The sequence below is a fragment of the Caretta caretta genome, chromosome 3 (assembly GCF_965140235.1).
Source record: "Caretta caretta isolate rCarCar2 chromosome 3, rCarCar1.hap1, whole genome shotgun sequence".
NCBI classification, from domain to species: domain Eukaryota; kingdom Metazoa; phylum Chordata; order Testudines; family Cheloniidae; genus Caretta; species Caretta caretta.
In genome coordinates, this window is record NC_134208.1 from 211,918,672 (window position 1) to 211,943,413 (window position 24,742).

Here is a 24,742-nt window from a genome sequence, read left to right on the forward strand (position 1 = left end):
CAGACTAAGTAGGACGGCTTCAATAGGAGGGATTGAGGAAGCCTTAGATTGGAATATCCCATGGGCTGCCCTAGAATAAAAAATTCACACTGCTCTTTTCACAAACCAAGTCACTTTCAGAGCCTAATCTAGGTGTCCTACCCCCAGCATCTGGCTCTAACGACTGAGCCACACAGTCTCCCTGCATAGTTTATATTTTGAGCGAAGAAAATAGTATAACAGCAATATGTGCCTTTTTGGTTTTTTTTAAAAAAAGAGACAATAGACCCAAGGGCTTGTTTGACATGGAGAAATCGGCACCAGTGTAAATCTGTTGTTATAGTAAACCCTTCTTGTAGACTCACTGCAAAGCAATTCCACTAACCTTGGTAATCTACCATTCTATTTCACACCAGTGCATGCCCCATCTTACTCTTGTGCAGGGCAGCTTATGCACCAATGCAATCGCCGTGTAGACAGGGCCTCAATCAACCTCTTACATGCTTCCTCTTCATTGCATTGGTGAGCGGTAGCAGACGTCTGGGGCCTTGTAGGTTGAGTTCCCAGTAGAGGAGAAATCCGTGATGCTGAGTCTGGTTGTCTTCTAAATGTAACTTGTTTTATTTGCACATGTACCTGGAACAGAGAGAGTCAAAAAGCATGCACAGCAAGCCCTTCTTTCAGGGATCTCACCTCAGCACCAACACCTGCTTCCCAGGGACAACTTTGCCTCAAGAATTGACTCTAAGCTGAGACCAAACTCTCCTTCTGGCTCCTCTCCCTAGAATCTCACATAACAAACTTGCAACAGCGCATCACATGGCTATCCAAGACTGACCATTCGTTCACGCTCTCTGACCAAAGAACTTGGGAAACCTATGTGTAACAGCACCACCTGTTGACACCTGCTGTGACTGTGTCTGGGACGCTGGTCATGCAGCCAGCCCCCAATGATGTCAGTGGGACGCTGCTCAAGCAGAGAGGCCTGCCTGCAGGAAGCAGCTTGCAGGGTCAGGGCACAGGCACCTGTTCGATGGAGAATATACAGTTTCTGAGCACTGTATGGACAAATAAGGGCCTGGTTTTCAGAAGTACTGAGGGTTCACAACCCCAAATCAGTGGAAACTGTAAGTCCTCAGGTGTCTTATGTTTTTCTTACTCTGTGATTTGTAAGTGTAGAGTGAGGTTCCCTGCACTAGCCTGTATGTTACACTTTACATTGATAAATGTGGCTTTTTAAATTATGTTCCCTAAGAAGAGCGATTTTATGCAGACAGGTTTCAGAGTAACAGCCGTGTTAGTCTGTATTCACAAAAAGAACAGGAGGACTTGTGGCACCTTAGAGACTAACCAATTTATTTGAGCTCAAATAAATTGGTTAGTCTCTAAGGTGCCACAAGTACTCCTTTTCTTTTTATGCAGACAGAGAGGAATCAGTATGCATTTTAATGGGTGCTGTCAGGAAAATTATTGATTACTTTACTAATGATTTTGAAATTGTCATTATGTTAAGTCCATCAGGGCTTTTTGTATGGCTTTGCCAAGAACTCTTGCATATCCTCCATTCTTTTTTTCATCTAAAACATTTTCACCTACCACATCAATGCAAAGCAAGATCTGCTCCATGTTTGGTAACTGTTTCGTCTGTGCATAAAAACGATTTCAGCGATGATGATACATGGAAAAAGTTCTTTTGTTTTGTTTTTTTCAGCCATCACTTGCGCAGTTATTGATGTCATTATAAGCATGAAGGACAAACTTAATAGACTTTTGACTATATCAAACAGTGCAAGAAATCATACCTGTTGTTCTGCTTAGTGATTTGTGGTGTTTGTACTAAGTTATGAAAAGCAAGGCATCTAATGCCAGTCAGCTTAACAGAAAGTTTTAGGTTGCAGTACTGAGCACTCAAGTCTAAAACAAGGGCAGAAAGCCAAAATATGTAACTGATCTCTGATTTGGTTCCAATTCCCAGGTCCAGCCAAGTTCCACTGGACCTGACGGGTGGCTTTATGCTGCCTTTGTGTGCCTCCATTCTGGGACCTGCTGGGGGGACCAATTGAGCCCTTCACATACATTAGAGCAGCCTCAGGGCTGCTCTAACCTGCACCAGTCTGCCTATGGAGAGTACATAAGAGATGAAGAATGAGAAAGAAGATTTCTTTCAAAGAGAAGACAAACCTAGGTAGAGGGGACACAAGAAGAGCAGTTGGAAAGTTAGTTTAGCCAACAAAGTTTGAAAGAAGCTGGAGTGGACTAGGAATGGACTAAGGGGGCTGGATGTAGACAATAAATAAGGAACCTCTGTGATGACACAGTTATTTTGTTACTTTATTTGCATATTTTGTTCTGACTCACGTTCCGGCTCAGGATGGAGCCTGGGCCCTGAGACTCAACCCACCCTCAGAATTTCAGCGCCCAGGCTCCAACCTGCACCTGAAGGTCTACACTGCTATTTTTACCACTGCAATGCAAGCCCTGTGAGCCCAATTCAGCTGATGTGGGCTCTGAGATGCACTGTCAGAGCTCTCTCTTCGTAGTGTAGACAAACACTCAAACAGAAAGCAGACTCCTTCGCTGCTTGCCATAGCTCCCCCCAAAGAAATGAACATCACAAAACCAGTGCCAGATTTCCAGTTAAGCACAGTAGGCACATGCCTAGGGGCACCAGCATTCTAGGGGTGCCTAAAAGTGGGTTAAAAGTTTAATTTGTTATGGAAAACACGAAGGTCAGCTGAAGGCAGGGGGTGCGCTGAAGATGCTGTGCCTAAGGGCGCATAAGGTGTAAATCCAGCCCTACACAAAACTAACCGCAGAATATTTCTTCAGGTTTGCTATAGGCCCACACACTCCAAAAAAGGCCTGTGTGTAACAGCACCATCAGGGGACTTCTGCCAGGACAGTGTTAATGAATCTTTTCCATAGCCATTGTTTTTTCATGTGAACTTTCTCTGTCACCTACTTTGCACTGTATTAGGTGCATTAGAAAACAAAACTCTGGAAAGTGGCCAAGGCCTCCAGTAAGGTGATGCCAGGTTTTGATGTTAGTTTATTGGTTCTCTAGCTGTGCTCTGTGCATGTTCTAAGGCTTCAGACTCATGTTGTTGCTAGAACAGCAAATTCAGTAATAGCAGGGAAACAGTCTTAAGTAGCTAGTCTGGATAAGAATGTGGACGTATAGGTCAATTTCCACATTAAGGCCCATGACAAAAATATAATCAAAATCATTTTGGTTTGAAAAACAAATGTATTGTTTTAAAAAAAATAGCCTACCACCATTGATGCTTTCTCCACTTCCTCCTGCCTTAGCTTTCAGAAAGAATCTATCTCCTTTGAATTTCCAGAGTGTGAAAGCATCATATGGAAACCTATAAACTACTAGCTTCAAGAGAGACATCTTTAAAATCAGACTTGAATGACTGACCATTGTCATATGCATGTGTCTGGTGATAAGCTGCCATTTTCATTTGTATGGCTGGTTAGCTTAAGCATTCTCTGTTAGCTTCAAGGGGGTGAGTGGTTTGTTTGTTTGTTTCAAGTTTCAAATGTCAGCCGGGAGCCTGTGGCTTTTTGCAGTGAGGTCACAGAGTCCCATGCTTACTAAGAGACCTAGGCTGCCCCAAGCTTTCTGAGCATTACACACCAACCTAATATGGAAACCACAGCAAAATGCACCACTTAAAAATAATGGGAGAGCAGTGGCAGAACTGTTAGCTGAGGCTGTAATAGCCCAACCTAATGCAGGTAAACCTGAATTTTCACAAAGCATTAAATACATAAAGGCAGAGACAAAGGATGGAAGTAGGTTAAGTGACTGTTTTACAGGTAAATGGCTCCCGTCTCCAAAAGAGATCCTTGCCTGCCAACCAGGTTTTAGCTCTTTATAAAGGTTATTTTACCAGATCCTCACTCCTGTGAAGAGTAGTTGGTTGCAGTTATCTCTCTCAGTAATGGCTTTTCACTGTGAGAGTCAGGGTAGCAAGCCTTTCCCAAGAGTGGGATTTGAGGGGAGGGTGTGGGGTCAGAAGATTCGGGGCTCACATGTCAAAGGGGAGCTTGGCCTGTGGCATCCTGGCAGTTCTGAGTCTGGTGTCAAGGGCCACCATGGCCATGCACGTTGGGCCAAATCCCAACGTCCTTATTTAGGGCCTATTCTCTTCCCTCCCTACGAGAGAGAATTCTGCGAGCCTCAGCTGATGGGGACCTTGCTTCCAAGCTTTTCTGTCGGGAGGGCACAGTTTGCTCCCGGAGGATAAACCTGAGTATCATGTCCTTGACCTCAGATCCCTTCAGATCTGCTGGGATCTGCAGTTGAGGAGAGGTTTTGGTTCTTTCTGATCGCTGTAGAGCTACAGTACCAGGGCTATCGCAGACTATTCCGTAAAGGGATGGGGATCTCCCACACAGAGAGAGGGGTACAAAGTGCAAACTAATGCAAGCCTCACATGTTCCCCACAGGTGGGGGCCCAAACAGCTTCCTTCTCCTCAGCGATCCCTCCCAGCTCTGGAGAGTGGGACCCTCTGGAGCCCACAGGCTTGAGGGGATCAGGGGGCAGACTGCAGAGATGAAACGCCTCTCCTTCTGCAGGGCTTGGAGTGAGGAGAATGGGGCCCTGGAGGGAGCAGCATGGGGCTCTCAGTTTTTACTCCGTGTTTACTTAAGCAAAGCTCCCATTGTCTTTGGCAGCCATTTCTACTGAGTGAAGATTTCAGCACTCAACCCAAACTTGTGCACAGCGATGATCACAATGATCCAGCAAGAGCCAGAGACCAAAGTGCCCACCAGATCTCCTGGTGACACTGGCCAGGCCCACAACAGGATGGGTGGACTAATGAGGCAGGCTCTCAGGGGAATGTGAGGCTGGGAACTGTGCTGATTTTTAAAGGGCCATAGACTGGTCACTCTCTGTGGAAATACCTCTGTCCTGTGTGAATGTCCAAACTGGCCCATCAGAGTGAAGGCCAAGCAGCCCCAGCCAGCACTCCCCATTGGATTTAGGGTCCATGGAAGGAGGAAAGGTTGGGACCTTGGGGCCTCTGTCCTACCAGGCGTTTCAATTCCATGACAATGTAGACACCCTGGAGGTGACTGAGACATTAGTACTGCATGTGTGAACGTGTGTATGTGCACACACATTCTATACAGAGCCCAGAGCAGGGCTTTCAGATGAAAGGTCCCTTCCATCTTCTCAGGCCTTCTGCTTTTCTGTCTCACACTCTGATGAGCCTGCTGCTCATTCTCCACTTTTCTTGGCTTTGACTGGGGCAGATTAACTCGAGACCCTATTAATCAGTGAGAAAGGGACCCTGGCATCCTTGTGCGGGATTCCATATGCTTCACCTCTCTTCCTCCTTGGGGACATGGCTCGGGGGCAATCTCCTCCATTCCCCAGAGAGGGTTACTGTGGCAACGGCCACGTATATTTCACATATCATGAAGATCCAGAGGTGCAGCATGTGAAGAACACAGATCAAATGCAATCATAGGGCCAGTGGAGTTAATTCCATGCCAGCCCATGGAGTTTGCCCTACTTATCCCAGATGTGACCTCAGCCCCGTAGTTCCCAGGATGCATTTCAGTGTTATTCCTGAGCCTTATTGTAGAATGCTGTGGGATGCTGTGTGGCTGCCCCCTGAGATAATTACTTGATGAGTCTTTACCCAAACTAACTTCCTTTTGATGTTTCCATCCTCCCTCCTGTTTCTCCTTTTCTTTACTCTCCCTTTCCCCCCTTACTCTTGAATCTCTATTCTTCTCTGTTTCAGCAAAACGATATCAGTCAAAATAATTGATGATGAGGAGTATGAGAAAAACAAGACCTTCTACCTTGAGATTGGGGAGCCCCGTCTGGTGGAGATGAGTGAGAAGAAAGGTGGGGGATCTGCTCTGAGGCTGAGCTCAGCCTGCGTGCACCTGTCCTGATCACTCATGGATGCCTGGCACTTTCCAATACATGCAATCTAAAACATGCCTTCCTCTATCTATGTCAAAGAGCAGGAGTCAAGTGACTAGGGCCTGGAGCTGAGAACCTTTGTTTGCACTTTGGACTCCAATTTCAGTTTTCCATACTTAAATTCAGACATTATGGGCCTGATCATCAACTGGCGTAGATCAGCATAGCTCCATTGACTTCAATGGAGCGATGACGGCTTACATCAGTCAAGGATCTGGCCTTTCATAAGTTGCTGGGGTGCTGCTGTTACTTAAATGCAAAACCAGTCCACCTCCTGTTAGGGCTCAGATACTTGGCACAGAGCTATGAATAAAATCCAGATGCAGATTGACTGCAAACAAAGCAACCAAACCCTCTGGCGTTCGGATTTCCTTTTCCATGTAACACTTATGTGCTACATGAACAATAGCTCCTCACAATGTAAACCTATCTACTTCATTTCAGAGTTAAATTTGTGGAGTGGCTCCTTTTTCAGAATGAAACAGCCTAGGTGCAGCGATGGACTTTCTGCTCTTTTACATAAGTAACTGAGGCAGATGTGCTCCTCTCTTCGTATCATCTCGGTAACCATCTCGCCTGGTTGAACTTAAAGCATGAGTGTGTGACGCCAACCATTTGTTTTGCCTTTGTCTTGTGTTCCCACAGGAAATTCATTACCCTTAAAATACTTGACCGTGAGGAGTATGAGAAAGAGTGCAGTTTCTACCTTGTGCTTGAGGAACCAATATGGCTACGAAGAGGAATGAAAGGTGTGAGAGTAAAACCCAGACAAACTCTCGAGAAATTGTAGTCTGCTCTCTCTGTCTCCCTACTCTCACACTTGCTCTCTCCTCGCACTTGGCTTCCAAATATTTTGCCATATCTCCTCTCAAGCTTAGCAACTTTTCCTTTTTTATTGTTTGGCGGGTGTCACTCTGGTCCCACTGGCTAGCTCCCACTGAAGCAGGGTTGGCACTAAATACAAACTGACTTTTTTTGTCAAGTGTTCATCTGTGAACTGCTCCCACTTGTGAGGCAGTAAATGAAAACAATCCAGTGAATAAATCACTAGGGGTTCATATCCTCTCCACGCTAGCTAGGGAGGGACAAGCTCACACACACTGTAGAGGTGCTGTCAACCAGGAGTTTATAGCAGCGTCTAGCCCCCACAAAGTGATCACAAACACCAGAGTGGGTCTGAGATTCCACCACATGCAATGGGGGAAGACAAAGTGCAAATCCTAAACTGTCAATTGCTATTGCAATAGTATCACAAATAAAGACATTTCAGTTGTGTATTTAAAATATACAGCACTGAAATTGCGTATATAAATATCCTTTTAATCTAGGAGAAAACAGTCTCTTTTTTTAATTAAAAAAGGATACTGCATCATTTTTAGCAGGAGATAAAGTAGACCCTCTGTTTAAATAAAAATCACATTCTTAACACAATATTTTTAGCTTTTTTACACTGGTAATGAGAATACAATGAGATCTGAAGGTAGGTCAAAATCAGATAATTCCAGTAGGACGTCTGCAGTCAGGATTTCACCCAGTGGATCTGGAAGTAAATAGATAAAATGCACTGAAAGTACAGTGACATGGACATTCCGCTGAATCCTCATAAGAGTGATGAAATCAGTTTCCATCACACAAAATAAAAACATTTCTCTAAAGCAACTGCAAACATACTCATAAAAAGAAAAGGGCTGCTAATTTTTCTAAGCAGTTTCTTTTCTTAAAAAGGTAACTTAAAATGAATGGATATAACTCATTTCATGAATTATTGATGGCTAATTAGGACATTACAGCAATAACATAATTATCCTGAATAATTAGTTGCAACACAAAACATTTTTTTTTAACAACCCAAACATTGTTAGCAACATTTTGTCTCTTTGGTTCCCTGTTTAATTTCTAGGAGATATCTGCTCCTTAAGAATCATCAGATTGTATTATAATATTATTAATATTATCATACATTTAGGCCCTGAATCAGCAAAGCACCTGAGCACATGCTTAACTTTTGAGTCCCAGGGTTAGTTTATACCAGATCGGGTAAGAGGTGACTTGATCATGGTCTGCAAGTACCTACAGGGAGAAGAGATTTCTCATAATAGATGATTCTTTAATCTAGCAGAAAAACGCATAGCAAGCTCCCATGGCTGGAAGCTGAAGCTAGACAAAATGAGACTAGAAATAAAATGCACATTTTTAACAGTGAGGGTACTTAACTCTTGGAACAATTTACCTAGGGATGTGGTGGATGGAGTCACTTGATGTCTTTAAATCAAGGCTGGGTGTCTTTCCAAAAGAGATTCTATAGCTCAAACAGAAGGCAGAAAGCATTGGGCAAGGTTCTCTGGCCACGCTTTATGGGACATCAGACTAGATGATCATAATGGTCCCTTCTAACCTGCAGATCTCTGAATCTAAGACTTAGGCACATTGTTATCTGCTTTGCTGAATGGGGGCCTTAGCAAACTGGTGTTTGCGGAACACTCCATAGGAATTTACAGGGGCAGCTGGAATAGTGGCGTTAGCTCCCCTGTGCCCTCTCTGTGTGAAGTTGGAGACTTGGGATAATATAAATATAGATCTCATAGCCCTTCCCCCCACCCCCATCCAGCCTTGGCACTCATTAATTGACCCCTCCATGCTAGCCTGTTAGGTCCCACCGTGAAGTCCACCTCTACATCACATGGGGCATGCTGGGTCCTTTCATCCAGCACATCTACCCTGTGCCCTGCTCCCAACCACAGTGCAGGACAGCAGTGGTGCAGAGGGCATTGCTTGGGCTCCCCACACCTTGTGGCATTTCACCCCAAAGAAATAAATAGGCTTCCCTTCTTATAGACTAAATCCATTCATTTGCTGACTACCCCCTGATCCAGCAAAGCATGTAAGCATGGCCCTGATTCAGGAAAGCATCCCTGTTCAAGACGGCACTTAAGCATGTGCTTAAAGTTAAGGGTGTCCTTAAGTGCTGTCCTGGATAGAGATGGGCTTCAGCACAAGTGTGGGTCAGGGCCATGTGTGTCACATGTGAGTAGTCCCAAGGGGGCTGTTCACAGGCTTAGTTTCATACATGCTTAAGTGCTTTGTTGGATCGAGGTCTAAGATGACTTCATGTATATCAAATGGTAGTGCATTTAGTCTGAAACACATACTATTTATTTTAGTTCCTTTTCCCCCGTAGGCAAGAAAAAAATACCCCTTATTACAGAAAAACAAATGAATAGGAAATGTATATTCACTGGTAGCTGTCTAATTTTTAAAAAAATAATTAAGCTTGTTAATATAAAAGAAAGAGGAGAATAATCTGGATTAGTTTAATAAATTACACAGATAAGAAATTCAGTTCAGTCCGATTCATCTTTACTCAAGGAAATGCATGATTTTATCAGGCTCAAACAATTCTGCCTTTGGAAAAACTAACTTTTGTTCACACAGTGAGTTGTTCAGTGCTCTAAATCCAGGCCTTTCTAGCAGCTGGGTACATTTTTAGTCCTGTTCAAAGGCGCAGCTTTCTCAGAGTGCATTCATAGGAGAACGAGGGGGAAAGGGATGGATGCAATTTTGTGCTCAGTGAGCGCATTCATCAGGCGGTCTTAGAGCACAGGGATCAGCCAGACACCTCTGCTGCCATCTCGCAACGTTTCCTAGTTGGTTAGTTGCATTGGCACGGCCGTGCATAAGAAGGCAGCCAGAGCCAGCGTGCTTGGAGCTGAATCCACCATACACTAGCCAGAGCTCAGGAGTGATTCAGCCAGTCCTCAAGTGCTACAGCACACCTAAGAGGAGGGAGTCTGCCTGCTCTGCATCTGCCAAGCAGTATTCCCCAGCCAATTTATGCCACTTGCGCCTAGAGGGACCAGTGAATTGCCCCATGGTGCTTGTGGAGTACTGGGGAGAGCCCAGCTGTTGCTCACCAGCAGCCTTTAGACAAGGTAAAACTTGCTATTCCTCCAACCTCCCCACATGCTTGGAGTTCCCAAGGGAAGGTGAACTATGGCCACACCCCAGCTCCACTCAAAGACAAGGCCTTGTAACATTCGGTGCTGCTGGGCATGAGAGCAGACGCAGACACACACACCTTCCCAGGTACTGGGTGAGCAGTAGCTGCATCCTTGTGGCTGCCTCCTGCATGAGAGCACTGGGCTCCCTGCTCCCTCTCTGGCCTAGCACGCTGAGAGGAGAGAAGCTGCCATTACCTAGCACTAGATGGATTCCTCAGAGGGGCTACATTTATCCCAAGAGAGAACATTGCCCACGGACCTGCATTCCGTTGACAGATGGATGCCCTATGTGATTATGAGCTCACGGAAAATTCCACTAAATCTGACACAGTAACACAATGCAATAGAATCCCAGTGAGTGGGATTTGCATCACGAGCAGTACTAGGGAAATCTACTATTGGAATCATTTCGTGTCACCAAAATAAAATTAACCATTGACACTAAAAGCTATCCATTGACTTCATTTGGCGCTGCATGAGCGCAGTGTTGTCCACTCTCATGGTTTTATCATAAATCGGATCATCTGGAGGGTTTTTAAAGCTCTCGCTGTTGGAGTCATGTGATGACATGAGGCTCTCAGCTTTCATTTTATAAAATGTAAGTTTCTAGCTCTCATGGTTGCAGGGGAAAGCTTGAAAATGTGAAGCCAAGTAAAGTCTTAGTAGCCAGAAGGCAAATAACAAGAGCCAAAAATGTATTAGTCTTTTTAAAATCTCATGATTTTTAAACCAGTTTTTGAGGACTGACTTATGATTTTTGAACTCTTGGGGCTAGCAATACTGTGAGCTCAGCTTCTGAAATCAGGCCTACGTGTGCCAAAAATTAAGATACCTAAAATCAGCAGCTGATTTTGAAAATATTGGCCTGATCCTCTCTGCTTCAGTTCCCCTTCCTTTGAAAAGTGTTGATCTTACTACCTCTCCAGGGTATTGCTAGAAGTAATTAGTCAGAATGTTCAGTTCTTCAAAGATCCAGAGTGCTACCTGAATGCTAAATGACAGTTGTTTTTTATCAGGGCTTAAACTGTCATTTTGCTAAATGACAGGATAAATACTGTATTATGTTTGGTGAGTCAAGCCCTAGCACACACTGTACTTCTTTCATTCTACATTCCCTGTAGAAATCAGGCCATCATGTAATTATTATTTTCCATTTAGACTATTAGAGGAAGTACAAGAATCCAGCAAACAGCCCTTACACCCATATTTTGGGACATATTCTTTCCTCAATCTATGGCAGTACTGCCATTGATGTCGTTGGGCGCTCCATGAATTTATGGCCCAAAAGGGGGAAATGAATTTTTTAAAAGTTTGTCTTTTGTATCTTATTACTGTATGTGACATTTTTTTCTTTTAATTCACAGCCCACGCTCATGAAATGTTTCTGTTCCGTTATTTTCAGTGCTCTTTTCTGGGTACCAATGGTATCCGGAAACTTTACAGATTTTCATTGTCTGGGCCTGGGAGCTGGAGTCTTTCTGTGGATTTTCCTTTTAATTTCATTATTCATTTACTTTTCTTCTTCTATGTTTGTCTCTGTCTGTCTCCTTCACAGCCCTGTTGTTGAATGAGCTTGGTAAGCGCTGCATTTCTTGTATTTCTTTTCCATTTTCCCAATGTGTCCGTATATTGGTGGAAGATGATGATTTTATTTGACTTTTCGATTTGCTCACAAGAATCTCTTTTAAGGTTGTTAATACCATTTTACTAAGCCCAGGTAATTGAGATCATGTTCTTCTTTGAGTATCTGTTCCAAAAATTGTTAGCTGAGACTACCGTGACCAGAAAGCAAGTGTAAAAAACCGGGACAGGGGATAGGGGGGAATAGGAGCCTATATAAGACAAAGCCCCAAATATCGGGACTGTCCCTATAAAATCGGGACATCTAGTCACCTTAGCTGAGACATGAACACTTGTGTTAAAGGAGGGACAGTAGCTAAAATCATAATTGAAAGTGGCATTAATTACAATGACAAGGGAGCCTAAGGGGGTTATGAACAGCATTTCACTGGGATTTGGACAGCTAGCTCCTTTGGAAATCCCAGACAACAAGCACATTTAGTGGATACGTTCAATACAACTGACTCCTCAGGTTTACTACTATCCTTTGGGTTGATTTCACTGGGCCCTATGCACTAATTTGTAGTAAAAAGATGTGGAAAGCACTAAGTCTCAGAAATGTACAACAGAACTGAGCTGTGCAAACTAATTCATATCCCGTTACGTAGGTGTAAGAAACAGAATGTTTGTAGTACCTGGCAACGGTCGGACCAGAATACGTAGGGCTTTTTGTGGTGAAATTATCCACAAGAGCTATTCCACAATAACTCCCCCTGAGCACATTCTTATTCAGGAATCAGTGTGTGCACAAGGGGAGCTATTCCAGAATAGCTACAGCATTTTAAACTCCCTTCCTTATAACTTCCCAGTGTAGACAGACCCTAACTCCGTATATTCAGAAAACTCTGCATGCTGTTTTGAGGGAGGTATGGCATGTTGCCTTCTTAGAGCACACTTCAAAACCAGCCTCCAAATTTGGCATACAAGCTATCCCAAGCAGGAGATCCACAAACACATAAGATGGGGATGTGGGGGGAGTCCAAGCAAAGCTAAAGCGTTCTGCAGGCTACCTTGGAAAATCAAAGCCCAGGCCTTATCCAAGGCTCACTGGAATCGATGGAAAGGTTCTCACTCATTTCTGTTAGCACTGGACCATTGCAGAAAATGCTGCTGTGGGCAGTAGTAACTCGATATGAGCCGAACTTCTCCCTGGCTGTGGGTAAATGAGGAATGTTTCCAGGGATGTTTGAGCTGTCAGGGGCTTGGTGGAAATGGTGGTGAGAGGGGCTTTCCTCTTCCCCAGCATTGTATCCATCCCTCTTGAATAGCCCTCCATTTAGTCCTAAAGCTACCCAGCTGCAGCATGGATTTGGTGCATCATGCCCTCTCATGCCCACCCCAGTGCTGCTTTTATTGCTGAAAATGTTTTCACACCAGAAATAAAGACTCATGGGAGTGAGGCCCTAGGAAGAGAAACTTGCTCTTAATGAGAGGATCCTGCATCATTTTGAGTTTTGTGCATCTGTCCCTCTGGGCTGTCTCCCACACTGAGCCCTGCACTCAGGCCAGACTGGGTTGAGAGGTGGGATAGTAGCCGTTGGGTTTTTGATCTTTTCCGTTGTGTGATTCTAGCCACCGTCACCTCCTAGAAATGCCATCTCTCTCGTGCCTGGTTGGCAGGGAAGGAGGAGATTTGCACAGCTCAGCTTTGTGGTGTATCTTTAAAGTTCTCGCACTTCCCACACTGGAGTTAGATTGGCCGCTACTGGGGTAGAACCTGCCAGAGCGGACCTAGGAGGCATGTCCCTCCCCAGCCCCAAACCACACCCCAAGGGGGTCCTCCATGGGTGGATAGGAGGGCTAACCATGTCCACAGCACCAGCCCTACCTCCAGTCTGCACCCCACTGAAGGCTCTCCACTAGTCCAGAATCTGTGCTGCACATGGGAGGAGACTGGGTAGTACAAGGGTGGGGCCAGGGAAAACCACATCTCCACACATCCCCTGACCCTGTGAATATATAGCTGGAGCTGTGCTGTCTCTTCAGTGGAGTCCTCCAGGACTAATTTGGCTGCTATGAACAGTGGGGATTTCCAGGGGACTGAGCAGCTGCTGAGGAGGCAAAGGGTCTCTGTAGGATTGGCGCTGGCATCCTTCAGACTCCACGGGATCCACAGTGCCGGGGGGCGGGGTGGAGGCTGGTCCCTGGGTCAGTCCCTGGGCCTACTGAGCAGCTGTCCCTTCGATTCTGGGGTGGCTTTGTGGAAAAGAGATTGTTCCAGGAGGTGCTATCTTAAGCCATGTGGGGTGGGAGGGAGGCTGGCATGCATCCGCCCCATAGGCCTGCTGTCTCCTGGCCCCCTGCAGCCCAGTCTCCCCCACGCACCCATTCAGAGCCCCACATTCAGAGTGGAGCGCACTACACAAGGCCCAGCAGAATGTGGGGGGGGAGACCATGGCACTCCATGCAGACCCCGAGGCAGGGGACAGTCCCTGCTAGAAATGGGAGACAGGAGTTGTAGTGAGCTGTTCCTCTGCGGATTACACTGTGGCGGGAGCATGTGGGCCACTGCTTCGGGGGGGGGAGGCTGCTGCGAGATGAATGTCACTGTGATGCAAAAATAGATGCTAATCTGCTTTCTCTTTCTCTCTCTCTTTTTTTGTTTTGTGGTTCGTTTAGGTGGCTTCACAATAACAGGTATGGATTTCTGATTCCCTCCTTGCCCCGTGCCACTGTTCCTCTCTGCATTGTTAACTGCCGGGTGCTCATTCTGCTCTTTTCTCTTTATTTCCTGTTTGTTTTTTTAATGGAGGGAAACTTCTGAATGGTAAGAAAGCGCTGTTTAGTGTCCTGGCCACCTACTCCGAGCCGCTAGTGTTAGCACGGCACCGTCTAACAGCAAGTGATGTGTCTTTGTCACCAGCTTAACCTCACGTGTGTTTCACAGTAATCCCCGTTCTTTAGCTGCAGTGATTACAGCATGTACCAGGAGACTCTGCCTCAGTGCGGAACTCACAGCCCTGGGGGAGGAAGGGCAAAGGGGGTGAAATGGACCCCAGCCTGGACAGCCTGAGAGGCTGCACTGAATTAGGACAGCTGTCCTTGGGCTGCTTAGCCACACAGCCCCTGGGAACTCCAGCACTCTGCGCCAGGCCAGCATACTTCTGCACAGGGACATGCGGAGGGCAGCCTCTGGCTGCTGTAGCCAGTGCCTGCTGCAGGGGGATTTTCTCCCAGGGCCTGTCTGCTCTGTAGCTGGAAGGGGAGGTTTCCTGCTCAGGGAAACCTGCGCACTGACTAGCAGTGTAGCTGTGGCAGCAGGAGGGGCTAGCTGTCAAAGGATGCACCTAGGCTTTCAGAGGGACTTGTGCCTGGGGAGAGTGTAGCACAAGCTCCCTCCAGGGTTACGCTGCAATTTTTAGCTCGCTAACTCAATCAGAGCTAGCCCATGTGGAGACTACGCTGGGAGTTACTCTTTGCAGCTCCAGTGTCGACAACCCCCCAGTCTGCTAAATGACTTCCCTCAATCCACGTGCAGTCTCAACTACACTCTTCACAGCCATCAGCCATCGGGGGGGCGAGCCTAAGGCATGGACCAAAATGTGGGGCCTGCTGGTACCTTCGCCACGCCCCTCCCGCATGAAGGGGATGTCAGCCACTTCTGTGGCAGGACTGGCCCCCAGGCCGTGTGTCCACAGTCCCGCTGCCATGCTCCCAGGGAAGAGGGGAACGCAGAGGCAGTAGGGAGGCATGGGTCTTCCACTCGGGTTGCCCTGGCCTCTTGCTCATTCCTGGGGTTCATGTGAATCCTGGAGCACTCCCACATAGTTTGGGAATCAGCCCTGCAAACCCCATATGTCCCTTACAGATCAGGGAGTAGCTAGGCCTGCCCATCCCATGGGTTTTCCCTACAAGAGGGGGCAGCTGGAGCCAGCGTTGTTGTTCCTAAGTGCAGGCAGTGTGCATGGTGCTACACAAGACACCAGTACACCATTGCCTGCCTGGAGAGGTATGGCCAGACTCCACAGAAGGACGGTGATTTGATCCCTGTCCCCAGGTATGGGGTGATATGTAACTGCATTTCTCTGTCAGCAAGAACAGTTGAGGGGGTCTGCTTCCCTATTATCAGATAGAGATTAGTGAGAAATGGAGAATCAATCATCTTCTGTAATTCCCAATGTCAGTCTGTCGGCAATCAGTTTTGCAGATACAGCTGATTGTGAAATAAAGCTACTTGGCTGCAAGCTGCCAAGAAACGCTTCACTGTTTAAAATGCCGCTCCGCAAGGATGCCTGAGAAATCAGTTCTCCCCATCTGGTGTTCTGGATACTGGTTCCCTCCTCAGGGAGTGGACAAGGCAGGAATGGTTCCTCATGGATCATTGCTGGGGTTTGAATGGCAGAGCCAGGGCTGCTGTGGTACAGCTGGGGAGCAGCAGGCTTTGTGCTCTTGGCTGTATAGACTCGATGTGTGATTGTTAGCCCATCAGAAATGCAAGCCATGTATGAAAGCATGTTCAGATGAGTTCCTGCAAACCAAGTTACATGAACCAGGGAACCATCTCTGCACTAAAGATACTCCTACTCCATCCTGCCACCACCTGGCATAGAACTAGGGACTTCATGCCACCTTTGCACCTCCCCATGTTCTGGGGTGTCCAATGGCCTGCCCAGACCTCAGCTTAAATTACAACAGCCCCACATCTGATCTAATTTACCCTTGGCTGCAACAACACCATAGGGCCACAGTATCATCTGAGAGTAGCTGGAGTACCAAAGCACTTCAGCCATGTTCTCTTCCCCAGCAACTGTCTGTGCTAGGGGCTGGGAGAAAAGACCAATTACGGCAGCTCTGTGCCCTCCAGGGAAGACCCTATGCTGGGGTATTCCCCATCATGGAGATTTGCTGCCTTCACAGACCATTTGTGCTGCCAGAGAGGCTTCAAGGGGCAATGGAGAATTGGGCTCAGTAAGCGTAAGAATAGCAACAAATAATTAGACAAGCATGCCGGTGTATTCACAGGGTTGTATGTGAGCCATGCATGCAGTACCAAATTTCTGCACTTGTCCAACAAGGGAGCAGACACACATGCCTCCTTGGTTAATGTACACCTTACAAGTGTTGCTCGGGTGTTAGCTCTGCATTAGAGAAGAAGAGCCATCAGTCTCCCCCTTAGTACTAGCAGAGCACGGCAAACAACTGTGACTCTGCATGAGGAGGGGTTCAGAGGGCCAAGCTCAGACGTGGGAAACTATTTTTAGCTAACAAGGTACTTCACATACCTCTGATCTCCCTGATGGCTTGTCTGAAAAGCACACGCAGAATCAGATTCTGAGGAGCCAGCCCCAAATTGGGACAGTTAAAAAAAATTAAATAACATCACATACAATTTTCAACATTTTTCCAGTGTAACTGAGATTGAACTTGGCCAACTGGGCTGGAAATAGATGTCCATAGCTTGCCACCATGGCTATGAGGGTAAACTCTTGGATCACTTCTCTCTGGCTCTGCTTTTTCCCATTGGTACAGGAGAGCAGACAAGAGTGTCTGCAATGGGGATTTAAAAACAATAACCTTGTGTGAAATAGAAATAGAGTTCACTAACATCACCGAGTCATCGTGATCCATTCACTCATCTTCTGCCCATCACTTTGTTAGGCAAGCCTGTCTTCAGGAAGGTCCATGCTAGAGAACATCCAATTCCTTCTACTGTAATCAGCATTCAAGGTATTTTGACTTGGTTTTCTAGGACCACAATTTAATTAACACGAAGCGAAAGCATTTGCGTGTTCATGTACTGACACTAGAGTCATTTGTTTTAATGCATTTCTCTCTTATACTGTGTTCAGGGAATACAGAGTTTCAGTACCAAGGTCTGCAATGAGCTGTGTGCCAGGGGGATTCTGTTCTTGGGTGGAGTTGGCCGAAGTAACTTCAGCACCTTCATTTGACTTCTTGGGGAGACTCAGTAGGGATCACAGATTGATAAAGGTTCAAGCACAAAGGGACCACTAGATCATCTAGTCTGACCTCCTGTATACCTCGGGTCACAGAATTCCATCAATTACTCCTGTATTGAGCCCAATGACGTAGGGTTGACTAACGCAGGCCTTCCAGAAAGGCATCCAGACTTGATCTGAAGACTTCAAGAGATGGTGAATCCATCTCTTCACTTAGTGCTTTGTTCCAGTGTTCAGTCACCCTCACTGTTAAAACTTTGGACCTTGTTTCTAATTTGAATTTGTCTGGCTTCAACTTACAGGCATTGGTGGTTCTGCCTATTCTCTAAGCAATGTTTGGCTGAAGCAAGTGATAGATTCTTTCACCTTTCACTCTAGGCTAACAAAGTTATTAGCCTGGGAACTTCTTTAGCTTTTTAAAATGCTGAATAATTGTTCAGTGACAGGAATCCACGTAGACCTTGCCCAGACTCTGATGGATTCCTTCCCAGACAGCTTCTGTATCCATGTGCTGCGTCCTTCCTCACCTCTCTCACCTCGGATCCGTTGTCCCCGTGTCACTTGCTCCCCTTCCAGAACAGACCCTCTTGCACTACATGTGGTTTCCCAGCAGCATCTCTCCACCCATTAAAGCAAACCTCTTTACAAAATAGCTGTCAGGACAGGTACCATTTGCAAAGTTCCCATGGAGACACAAATGCTTTGTAAAGGGCGCATCACGCAGATGGGTGTGTCCAGCTGAGGTGGGTATCAGTAAAACTCATGTGTGTCTTATATACACTTAAAAAGATAATGGGCCAATGCTTCTCTGCTGCCTTGCACCTTATGTCAATATTTACATTAGGGCGAAGTGAATATAAAGTGCTAACAGATCAGATTGGCCGTAGGAGGTACAAGGCAGTGGAGAGTCACAGCCAGTGTGTATACACGTCAAGGCCCACATCCTTAGCTTGTGTAAATCAACATAGCTCCACTAAAGACAAAGTCAGCATTGTAGACCTTAGAGCAAGGCAGGTGTACACCAGCTGAGGATCTGACCTGTGGTGCATACACTTCAGAACATGCATTTAATATCCATGTCTTTATGATGCCTGGTATTTTTCACTGTATAGGTACTTGTATTTTCCTGTTCTGATGATAGCTTTAAATAGCTGTAATTCCTACCAGTACCCCCCATTCAGTTCCAATCACTATTGAGTCCTGGCGAAATTAAGTTCTCAGATGAAACTGTTGCAAAGTTCTAATGAGCCCTGCGAAAGTCTTTGAAAAGTGAACAGCAGGGCTATTTTATAACCCCCTGTTGTTGTTTTTTAATCTCCCTGTGTGATGCCTCCCAAGCTCTCTGGGGAAAATTCTTGTCCTGGGAGGAAGTGTGGCATGGAGAGTTTAAGGGGAGTTGGTTTCTCTTGAGGAAGTCAGATGTTTTATGAGTCCTCCATTATGCACCCGTCATGCCTAGGAGCTGATTCCACCTCCTTGCACCTTCTGAGGGCGGGAGCAGCAGCAGCCAGCTGGCAAGGGTGAAAGGGAGAGAAGAGCCTCCGTCAGCAGCTGTGAGCTCCCCACTCCCTCCCCTCTCCTCCAGTCAGCGCAGAGAGACTATGAGGGAGCAAAGCCCCAGGATCAAGGGTAGTTTTAGGTAGGGGAGGGAGGAGGTAGAGAGCAGGCTGGGAGGATTCACTCCTCCTGCCCCACATCTCCTCCAGTGAAAAGGGGCCTGGCCCAGCCTTCTCCCTGCTATGTCCCCTCCCGTGCTGGGAAATAACATGGCTCCTAGGTAGCTGGGCTCCTCCACAGAGTCCTCTCCTGCTCCTTGAAGGGGAGACAGTGAGAGGAGCTGGGGTCCTGAGCTGCTGCAGCGCCGAGGGAAGGCTGGACCTACAGTAACTGCATTAGCGGAGCAGCCGGGCCTAAGGTAATTGCATTGGGAAGAGGTTCCTGCAGCTCTACTGACTGCATGGTTCAGCCAGGTCTAAGGTAATTGCATTGGGCAGGGCAGGCCTAAATTAAATGCATGGGATGTCTGAATTGTATTTGTTATGCTGAGGGTGGGGCAGAGACCCTCTCCTCAAACCCCATCCCTCCATGCACTCCCTACCACATCTGTAATGGATTGGCACAGTGGTGAGGCATCCGTACAAACAGGTGTTCCAGCTAAAACCATTATAAACTGAGAAGTAAGGCCCTGAAGCAGCCTGTGTGTTAGATTGGCTTGTTCCAGGTGAGTGCCATTATTGTAAACCTTGAGATGTCAGCCACAATGATGGTGAAGGGACAGGAAACTGAAGCAGATTAAAATGCACCAAACCACAAACCCTCCAACACATAGCAGTGTTCTGGAGCGTCATGAAAATCTGACAAGGGCTTTTCAATTAATAATTATCCATTTTGAATCTGCAAGAATTTAAACCACAATAATTAAAAGCATGGGTTGTTTGATCCCCATTTCAGAACTGTGAAGATTCTGGTTTGTAGTGGTGAGGTTCTTGATGTGGGTGGGGGAGGAGTATCTGTTCTGTGAGGACAGAAAAAGATGGAAGTAAATATGCAGCCCTGAACATTACCCATAGCTGTGAATATTTTTCCTAAAGGCTGGTTATTTGAGTGACAGCCTGGTCCAGGGGGTAGGGCATGGGACTGGCAGTGAACAGGCTGCAGGTGACCTTGAGCAAGTCACGTCTCCTTTCTGTGCCTCTGTTTCTATTTGTCCATTTGTATTGCAAGCACTTGGAGACAGAAGCCGTTTCTATGTATACATTCAGCTTTCAGCATAACAGGGCCCTGATCTCAGCTGGGGTCTGGGGGTGTTAGTGCAATACACACAAAGAATCATAACAAAGGCAAGAAGTACCATGGAGGTTGGAAATAAGGGTTTAATTTAAAGTGGGCTAATAGATTGGCCTTGACAATAGCCGCATAAACAGCTGTGTGTGCCAGCACTTAGCTGCAAGGTAAACTGACATATGGAGCAGCTCCTGGGGACAGGGAGGAGCTAAGACCACAAGGAGACAGGTGGCATCTCAGAATTAAGGGGCAGGATGAATAGTTTCTGAAACCTGCTTGGGTGTCTTAGTAGCAAATTTAAAAGACAAAAGGCAGCTGACCCTCTTCCAAAGAGCCTCCTACTTCTAAAAACAAATTGAAAATGCTGAGGGTTGGTGTTTATCAGGTGAAAGTCCACTCAGGGCCAGGTGGTGTAAGTTGGTGTAGTACCACTGAAGTTGCATAGACAATCTCCACTGAAGTCAGTGAAGTTTTGCTGATTTATACCAGCCAAAGAATCGGCTCTGAAATGTTCCAGATCCAGGGTTTTTTTTTGCCAAACTATTAAACCTAACACTCGTAGGGTTTAAAACTAAATCCTTCCCATCCAACAATGCTGAAGTTCAGGGTTCCAGCCACACTCTGCTGCTTTTGTCTTGCTTGTAGCATTTTCATGTGGTAACATGTTACTGGCAATTAAAACCATTGGAGGTTTTTAAGAGCAGGTTAGACAAACACCTGTCAAGGACAGTCTAGGTTTACCTGGCCCTGCGTCAGCATGGGGGGCATGGTCTAGATGACCTCTTGAGGTCCTTTCCAGCCCTTCATTTCTATGATTCTATGAATACATGCAGAGAGGACTTATTAAGAACATAAGAACTGCCACAGTGGGTCAGACCAATGGTCCATCTAGCCCAGTATCCTGTTTCTGACAGCAACCAGTGCCAGAGCTCCATGAGGAGTGTGCAGAACAGGACAGTTGGAGGGATCCACTTCTGTCTTCCACTCCCAGTTTCTGTTAGTTAGAGTTTTAGTGTCACGCTGAGCATGGGGAGGCATCGCTGACCGTTGTGGCTAGTAGCCAGTGATGGACCTCTCCTCCGTGAATTTATCTAGTGCTTCTTTGAACCCTGTTATGCTTTTGGCCTTCACGACATCCTTTGGCATTGAGTTCCACAGGTTAATTGTGCATTGTGTAAAAAGTACTTCCTTTTGTTTGTATTAAACCTGCTGCCTATTAATTTGATTGAGTGACCCCCTGGATTTTGTATTGTGAGGAAGGGTAAACAGACTTCTCTGTTCACTTTTTCCACACCACTCATGATTTTATAGACCTCTCTCATATCCCCCCCTTAATCTCTTTTCTAAATTGAACAGCTCTAATCTTTCTAATCTCTCTTTGTATCGAAACTGTTCCATACCCTTGATCATCTTTGTTGCCCTTCTCTGAACCCTTTTCCAGTTCCATTATATCCTTTCTGAAATGAGTCAACCAGAACTGCACACAGTATTCAAGGGGTGGGTGCACCATGGGTTTATATAGTGGCACTATGATATGTTCTGTCTTATCTTCTATCCCATTCCCAATAGTTCCTAGCATTATTCGCATTTTTGTGCACTGCTGTGCATTAAGCAGAAGTTTCCGGAGAACTATCCACAGTGACTTGTTCTTCCAGTTTGGTTCTGGTGCATTCACCCGTCCCTTCATAGAAACATAGAATATCAGGTTTGCAAGGGACCTCAGGTGGTCATCTAGTCCAACCCCCTGCTCAAAGCAGGACCAATCCCCAACCAAATCATCCCAGCCAGGGCTATGTCAAGCCTGACCTTAAAAACTTCTAAGGAAGGAGATTCCACCACCTCCCTAGGTAACACATTCCAGTGTTTCACCACTCTCCTAGTGAAAAAGTTTTTCTTAATATCCAACCTAAACCTCCCCCACTGCAACTTGAGACCATTACTCCTCATTCTGTCATCTGCTACCACTGAGAACAGTCTAGATCCATCCTCTTTGGAACCCCTTTTCAGGTAGTTGAAAGCAACTATCAGATCCCCCCTCATTCTTCACTTCCGCAGACTAAACAATCCCAGTTCCCTCAGCCTCTCCTTGTAAGTCACGTGTTCCAGTCCCCTAATCATTTTTGTTGCCCTCCGCTGGACTCTTTCCAATTTTTCCACATCCTTCTTGTAGTGTGGGGCCCAAAACTGGACGTAGTACTCCAGATGAGGCCTCACCAATGTCGAATAGAGGGGAACGATCATGTCCCTCGATCTGCTGGCAATGCCCCTACATATACATCCCAAAATGCCATTGGCCTTCTTGGCAACAAGGGCACACTGTTGACTCATATCCAGCTTCTCGTCCACTGTAACTCCTAGGTCCTTTTCTGCAGAACTGCTGCCGAGCCATTCGGTCCCTACTCTGTAGCGGTGCATGGGATTCTTCCGTCCTAAGTGCAGGACTCTGTACTTGTCCTTGTTGAACCTCATCAGATTTCTCTTGGCCCAATCCCCTAATTTGTCTATCCTATCCCTACCCTCCAGCGTATCTACAACTCCTCCCAGTTTAGTGTCATCTGCAAACTTGCTGAGGGTGCAATCCACACCATCCTCCAGATCATTAATGAAGATATTGAACAAAACCAGCCCGAGAACCGACCCTTGGGGCACTCCGCTTGATACCGGCTGCCAACTAGACATGGAGCCATTGATCGCTACCTGTTGAGCCCGACAATCTAGCCAGCTTTCTATCCACCTTATAGTCCATTCATCCAACCCATACTTCTTTAACTTGCTTGCAAGAATACTGTGGGGGACCATGTCAAAAGCTTTGCTAAAGTCAAGGAACAACACGTCCACCAATTTCCCCTCATCTGCAGAGCCAGTTATCTCGTCATAGAAGGCAATTAGATTAGTCAGGCATGACTTGCCCTTGGTGAATCCATGCTGACTGTTCCTGATCACTTTCCTCTCCTCTAAGTGCTTCAGGATTGATTCCTTGAGGACCTGCTCCATGATTTTTCCAGGGACTGAGGTGAGGCTGACTGGCCTGTAATTCCCAGGATCCTCCTTCTTCTCTTTTTTAAAGATGGGCACTACATTAGCCTTTTTCCAGTCGTCCGGGACTTCGCCGGATCGCCATGAGTTTTCAAAGATAATGGCCAAGGGCTCTGCAACTCCTTTAGCACTCCTTTAGCGCTCTCGAAGCAGCGCATCTGGCCCCATGGACTTGTGCTCGTCCAGCTTTTCTAAATAGTCCCGAACCACTTCTTTCTCCACAGAGGACTGGTCACCTCCTCCCCGTGCTGTGCTGCCCAGTGCAGTAGTCTGGGAGCTGACCTTGTTCGTGAAGACAGAGGCAAAAAAAGAATTGAGTACTTTAGCTTTTTCCACATCCTCTGTCACGAGGTTGCCTCCCTCAATCAGTAAGGGGTCCACACTTTCCTTGACTTTTTTCTTGTTGTTAACATACCTGAAGAAACCCTTCTTGTTACTCTTAACATCTCTTGCTAGCTGCAACTCCAGGTGTGATTTGGCCTTCCTGGTTTCACTCCTGCATGCCCGAGCAATATTTTTATACTCTTCCCTGGTCATTTGTCCAATCTTCTACTTCTTGTAAGCTTCTTTTTTGTGTTTAAGATAGCAAGGATTTCACTGTTAAGCCAAGCTGGTCGCCTGCCATATTTACTATTCTTTCGACACATCGGGATGGTTTGTCCCTGTAACCTCAATAAGGATTCTTTAAAATACAGCAAGCTCTCCTGGACTCCTTTCACCCTCATGTTATTCTCCCAGGGGATCCTGCCCATCAGTTCCCTGAGGGAGTCAAAGTCTGCTTTTCTGAAGTCCAGGGTCCATATTCTGCTGGTCTCCTTTCTTCCCTGTGTCAGGATCCTGAACTCAACCATCTCATGGTCACTGCCTCCCAGGTTCCCATCCACTTTAACTTCTCCTACTAATTCTTCCCGGTTTGTGAGCAGCAGGTCAAGAAGAGCTCTGCCCCTAGTTGGTTCCTCCAGCACTTGCACCAGGAAATTGTCCCCTACCCTTTCCAAACACTTCCTGGATTGTCTGTGCACCAATGTATTGCTCTCCCAGCAGATATCAGGGTGATTGAAGTCTCCCATGAGAACCAGGGCCTGCGATCTAGTAGCTTCTGTGAGTTGCTGGAAGAAAGCCTCGTCCACCTCATCCCCCTGGTCCGGTGGTCTATAGTAGACTCCCACCACAACATCACCCTTATTGCTCACACTTCTAAACTTAATCCAGAGACACTCAGATTTTTCAGCACTTTCATACTTGAGCTCTGAGCAGTCATACTGCTCCCTTACAAACAGTGCAACTCCCCCACCTTTTCTGCCCTGCCTGTCCTTCCTGAACAGTTTATATCCATCCATGACAGTACTCCAGTCATGTGAGTTATCCCACCAAGTCTCTATTATTCCAATCACATCATAATTCCTTGACTGTGCCAGGACTTCCAGTTCTCCCTGCTTGTTTCCCAGACTTCTTGCATTTGTGTATAGGC

The 24,742-nt window shown here is 46.4% G+C and overlaps 1 protein-coding gene across 8 annotated transcripts in view; it reads left to right on the forward strand.

Moving 5' to 3' along the window:
* Positions 1-24,742, forward strand: part of SLC8A1 (solute carrier family 8 member A1) — a 354,284-nt gene that overhangs the window by 266,813 nt on the left and 62,729 nt on the right. For 3 of the 8 annotated variants that reach the window (XM_048842210.2, XM_048842218.2, XM_075127325.1), the window contains exons 3-7: positions 5,746-5,852; positions 11,487-11,507; positions 14,171-14,188; positions 14,304-14,318; positions 17,150-17,218. In XM_048842210.2, the coding sequence (XP_048698167.1) occupies positions 5,746-5,852; positions 11,487-11,507; positions 14,171-14,188; positions 14,304-14,318; positions 17,150-17,218 (230 nt within the window). Of the gene's footprint in view, positions 1-5,745; positions 5,853-6,578; positions 6,683-11,486; positions 11,508-14,170; positions 14,189-14,303; positions 14,319-17,149; positions 17,219-24,742 lie in introns of all 8 variants that reach the window. The other 5 variants (XM_075127327.1, XM_075127326.1, XM_048842212.2 and 2 more) reach the window with 5 other exon arrangements.